General features: G+C 39.7%; 1 protein-coding gene across 4 annotated transcripts in view; it reads right to left on the bottom strand.

Moving 5' to 3' along the window:
* Nucleotides 1–1,635: 1,635 nt before the first annotated feature.
* Nucleotides 1,636–6,000, bottom strand: part of RNF170 (ring finger protein 170) — a 41,324-nt gene continuing 36,959 nt past the window's right edge. For all 4 annotated transcript variants that reach the window (XM_038746899.1, XM_038746901.1, XM_038746900.1 and 1 more), the window contains 2 exons: nt 4,864–4,974; nt 1,636–2,358 (listed from right to left, as the gene is read on the bottom strand). In XM_038746899.1, coding sequence (XP_038602827.1) covers nt 2,089–2,358; nt 4,864–4,974 — 381 coding nt within the window. In that variant the 3' untranslated portion in view covers nt 1,636–2,088. The remainder of the gene's footprint in view (nt 2,359–4,863; nt 4,975–6,000) is intronic.

Below are 6,000 nucleotides of genomic sequence, written 5' to 3'. Positions count from 1 at the left end.
TCATTAAGAGGGTATGGAAAAATAGGTCTTAGGATACTCTCCTGTCAAAAGTAGGTATTATTTTCATAAACCCCTGCCACCACCGGCCTCGTAATCAGCCTGCAGTCAGTAAACTAGGTCTTGATTTCTCCTACTATCTTCGATTGTCCTTTTTGGTAAAAAGTCATTAAGAGGGTATGGAAAAATAGATTTTAGGATACTCTCCTGTCAAAAGTAGGTATTATTTTCGTAAACCCCTCCCACCACCGGCCTCGTAATCAGCCTGCAGTCATAAACTAGGTCTTGATTTCTCCTACTGTCTATCTTCGATTGTCCTTTTTGGTAAAAAGTAAGAGGGTGTGGAAAAATAGATTTTAGAAGACTCTACCATCCTTAAAATTATTTTCTCTTCAACAGCTTTGATTCCTGGAAAGGGAGCGGAAACTACCTAAGTTCATTAAAGATCCTGAAATAACAGACAGAGGTCAATAGGTTATTACGCCTTTTAATGGCTATGAGGTAATACTGACCAAGAGATGTACAAATTCAATTCTTGTTAGTCCTATGTATTATTCTATTCTTTAGATCCAAAATGAGGGCAGCCGCTTCTCTAGTCTGGTTTCACAGCTCCCGGTGGGCAGGGAACGTGTCTACCCGCTCGGTTACATTGTGTTCTCCCAAGCGCTTAGCACAGTGCTCTGCACACAGTGAGCGCTCAAATACCTTTGATTGATTGTTGGTGGACTGTAGAGCATCCTCAGCTACCTTTTTTAATTGCTGTGCTGATATGCTAGGGGAGAGAGGAGAGGAGGAAGATCTGGGACTGTCTCTATATGTTGCCAACTTGTACTTCCCAAGCGCTTAGTACAGTGTTCTGCACACAGTAAGCGCTCAAATACGACTGAAGGAACGAATACCTTCCAGCCCGTTTACAGCCAACAGCCAATGCATGCTATCAATCGAGCCAAATTAATACGGAACTCTTTTGCTCTTTGATATAAAAAAGATGCACTCCTCCTCATGTAACCCTGAATTTCTGCATTCAGATAAATTAACGTATCAAATCAATCGTATTTATTGAGCGCTTACTGTGTGCGGAGCACTGTACTGAGCGCTTGGGAAGTCCAAGTTGGCAACATATAGAGACGGTCCCTACCCAACAGTGGGTTTACAGTCTAAGTTAACTCAATTGCTTTGTTCCTAATACAGTATTCGGCACAAAGAAGCAGCTCGGTAAACATCACTGATTGACTGATTGATGGATTGATTGATTAGGTGTGCTGGGAACTTTGCCAAAAAGAATTTCCACCAAAGCTAAAAGATTTGTAAAAAATACTTCTGTCCAAGATCTGGAAAACAAGATTCCTGTTTAAAATTTTGGTAGCGCCATTTCGCCAATAATAATCTTGCTGGTGTCTACATTTCTTCCAGGTTTCTTTAAATGGCAGTCTTTGGAGAAAATCAAACTGATAGTGTAAAGAATGCGTTTGAAATTATATTTGCAATGAATAACTTTCTCGTGTAAACCAAGTGAATTTCCTAGAGCGTTCTGATTCCATCCTCCCGTTTACCTGATGCAAAATACTATTCCATTGGAAAAGCAAAAATTATCCTCCATGTACATGCTATAGGTTAATATCGAAAGAAACAGTGACCTTTCAATTTTATACAACATGTAATTTTACTGTAACAAAAATATTTTAACAGTTACACTTCATTATTGAAACTTCCAAAATGGAAGAGGCGCGACATTTCTCATTTAATATCTTTCTGTATTCCACCATTTCAGAAGGTGACATGGTCAAGATATTGCCAGAGCATCCCTTTTACTTAGTCCCTTAATTAGATGAGGGTTTTTTCAGCTGGTGTTAGTTTACATATACCCACTGAACAAGTGTTTATAGTCGTAGTTGTAAATGTAATTTTACCATTAGAATCTGCAACATGATTATGATTCCAGTTACATATTACTAGCTGCTTAGATGTCAAATTTTCATGTTTGTGAAACTGTAAAATGATATTCAAGTGCTTTGTTATGCCATGGATTCTTTTGCTTTGCATTCTGTGTAAAATAGTCAAGCATCTTATTCATCCTCTTTTAAAAAAAATTCATCTGTCAAGCCTTTGCGTTATCACCTCTCGGTACATGATAGAGATGTAAATAAGCAGCAGAAAGATGACAAAGAAATCATCTAGAAATCCCAGAATTCCAAACAAGGCTTCGGGAAGAAAATCCAGAGGGGAAACTAAATAGAAAAATGCTCCCAGTAAACACAGCAGTATCCTTATTCGGAACATCCAGAAAAGACCTCCAACTGAAAACATTTCCCGGAAAGCATGCCTCAGTAAAGTCGGGAGATCCATCAGTCTTTCCATAATCTGGGAGGGAACAAAAACACAAATATGTTATTTGGCTTCCGCTGTTAATGATACAAAATATGCACTTGTTGATTTATAGCAACGCTTCTGCTACCATACTTTCTGACTTCTCCCTGTACAGTGTTTTATATACGCACGAATGCCCACGTTTTATAATAATTAAAATTGAAAGGAAATTTTAAATTTCAAAAAGTGTAAAAAAAAAAGTGTATAGTAAAAAGTCACCGAAATACTTTAACAGCTCAGTACCTTAAACAGCTAAGAAGCTAAAAATCATAGGCTGACCTATTTGCCCACTGATCTTTGACGGTCTTTTGGCTGCAATGGGTCAACTTTTCAAAAATTCGAACTTCCCAGGTTAAATCCTTCTCAGAATTCAGAAAGCTAAAGGAAAACTCCTGGGGTAGGAGCCCAGGGAAAATCCTAAAATCCTAAAAGCCTAAAAGCTCTTGAACTAGATAAGAAAAGAGTGGTAATATAGAGTGAATAAGGGGTGCCATACACACCACCCATGACAAATGAAGAGGCTTCCCCCGCACCTGCAATCTTTTTTCATCACCATCATCAATTGTATTTATTGAGCGCTTACTATGTGCAGAGCACTGTACTAAGCGCTTGGGAAGTACAAATTGGCAACATATAGAGACGGTCCCTACCCAACAGTGGGCTCACAGTCTAAAAGGGGGGAGACAGAGAACAAAACCAAACATACTAACAAAATAAAATAAATAGAATAGATATGTACAAGTAAAATAAATAGAGTAACAAATATGTACAAACATATATACATATATGCAGGTGCTGTGAGGAAGGGAAGGAGGTAAGAAGGGGGGATGGAGAGGGGGACAGCGGGAGAGGAAGGAAGGGGAAGGGGAAGGAAGGAATAATAAACTATTATTTTTTAATAGTTGTTTCTTTTATGACATATCTTGGGGGTTTTCTATCCCTTACGAGCATTCTTCAAGAACGCTTTTGGTTTGGTGGGTCAGTGATTTACCAAAGGAGGAAGAGGAGACAATTGCCCAGGAATTTAAGATGCACAAGCTGTGAATTCAGTTGGTTCCATTACATGTGCGTTGGTTTCAGTCTTCTAGACTGTGAGCCCGTTGTTGGGAAGGGACCATCTCTATATGTTGCCGACTTGTACTTCCCAAGCGCTTAGTACAGTGCTGTGCACACAGTAAGCGCTCAATAAATACGACTGACTGAATGAATGAATGGGGTCGATAAATACTTCATTATGGAAAGCTTGCATTATAATTACTACTCATGGCTTGACCAACACTGCATCACAGTCTATTATATGATTGAATGAATGAATGAATGGTGTCTTGATAAACACTTCATTATGGAAAGCTTGCATTATAATTACTACTCATGGCTTGACCAACACTGCATCACGGTCTATTGTACGACTGAATGAATGAATGAATGAATTAATGGTGTCTTGATAAACACTTCATTATGGAAAGCTTGCATTATAATTACTACTCATGGCTTGACCAACACTGCGTCACGGTCTATTGTACGACTGAATGAATGAATGAATGGTGTCTTGATAAACACTTCATTATGGAAAGCTTGCATTATAATTACTACTCATGGCTTGACCAACACTGCATCACCGTCTATTGTACAACTGAATGAATGAATGAATGAATGAATGGTGTCTTGATAAACACTTCATTATGGAAAGCTTGCATTATAATCACTACTCATGGCTTGACCAACACTGCATCACCGTCTATGGTACGACTGACTGAATGAATGAATGAATGAATGGTGTCTTGATAAACACTTCATTATGGAAAGCTTGCATTATAATTACTACTCATGGCTTGACCAACACTGCGTCACGGTCTATTGTACGACTGAATGAATGAATGAATGAATGAATGGTGTCTTGATAAACACTTCATTATGGAAAGCTTGCATTATAATTACTACTCATGACTTGACCAACACTGCATCACCGTCTATTATACGACTGAATGAATGAATGAATGAATGAATGGTGTCTTGATAAACACTTCATTATGGAAAGCTTGCAGTATAATTACTACTCATGGCTTGACCAACACTGCATCACGGTCTATTGTACGACTGAATGAATGAATGAATGAATGGTGTCTTGATAAACACTTCATTATGGAAAGCTTGCATTATAATTACTACTCATGGCTTGACCAACACTGCATCATGGTCTATTGTACGACTGAATGAACGAATGAATTAATTAATGGTGTCTTGATAAACACTTCATTATGGAAAGCTTGCAATATAATTACTACTCATGGCTTGACCAACACTGCATCACCGTCTGTTCAGACAGACGTGCGTCGTCCGAGGAAGCTTCCTCATCCTTTCATCGTGTTTTAGACAAAACAGGTATTGGAAGCACACTTAAAGGGGCAACTACTAATCACAGAGCACCTTCTATATTGAAAAGGATTATTGACAAAATAAAAGCGTTTAATCTCAAAATGTACGGCTTCTTCGACTTACAGATCTGGGTTGCCCTGAGAATCTTCGGTTGTAGTCAATGATATCTTGATGCAGCTGCGCCCCATCCTGACGCTGACTAACTTCACCAAATAGTGGTAAGAGCAAAGTTACCTGCAAACGGCGGAAACATAATTTATAGGCCTCCTTACATAAAAGAGGGCTGGAGAAATAAATGCATTAACATCTTTCACTTATTTGTAGGTTCGAGAATGGCGTAAAGAGATTCTTCGTATAGCGCACACTAAGCATGTGAAAGTTGTTACGACGACGAGTTGGGATTTACAATCAATCGTATTTATTGAGCGCTTCCTGTGCGCAGAGCACTGTACTAAGCGCTTAACAGTGCGCTCCTTTACAGAAGAGATACTGTGCACAGAGGACTGAACTAAGCACATGGGAGAATACAATTGTTTATTTTTTATTTTTTTTTTATAATGGCATTTATTAAGCGCTTACTATGTGCAGAGCACTGTTCTAAGCGCTGGGGAATTTACAAGGTGATCAGGTTGTCCCACGTGGGGCTCACGGTCTTCATCCCCATTTTACAGATAAGGGAGCTGAGGCCCAGAGAAGTGAAGTGACTTGCCCGAAGTCACACAGTTGACAAGTGGGGGAGCCGGGATTCGAACCCATGACCTCTGACTTCAAAGCCCGGGCTTTTTCCACTGAGCCACACTGCTTCTCTAATTGTTGGTACACATGATCTGTGCCCTTGAGGAGCTTACAGAAAATATTACTGAGTTGAGGAGAATTTATATACATCCATTAATGAGGTACAGTGCTCTGCACATAGTAAGCGCTCAATAAATACGATTGATTGATTGATTGAGGTCCACAATAAATTGAGGAGGGCACCGTACTAAGTGCTGGAGAGTATATAATAATAATGATGGCATTTATTAAGCACTTACTATGTGCAAAGCACTGTTCTAAGCACTGGGGAGGTTACAAGGAAATGAGGTTGTCCCACGGGGGGCTCACACTCAACCCCCATTTTACAGATGAGGGAACTGAGGCACGGAGAAGTGAAGTGACTTGCCCAAAGTCCCACAGCTGACAAGCGGCAGAGCCGGGATTCAAACCCATGACCTCTGACTCCAAAGCCCGTGCTCTTTCCACTGAGCCACGCTGCTTCTC

Source organism: Tachyglossus aculeatus, chromosome 5 (assembly GCF_015852505.1).
Source record: "Tachyglossus aculeatus isolate mTacAcu1 chromosome 5, mTacAcu1.pri, whole genome shotgun sequence".
NCBI lineage: Eukaryota > Metazoa > Chordata > Mammalia > Monotremata > Tachyglossidae > Tachyglossus > Tachyglossus aculeatus.
The sequence above is the reverse complement of the archived record's forward strand: the minus strand, read 5'-3'. Positions and strand labels throughout refer to the sequence as shown.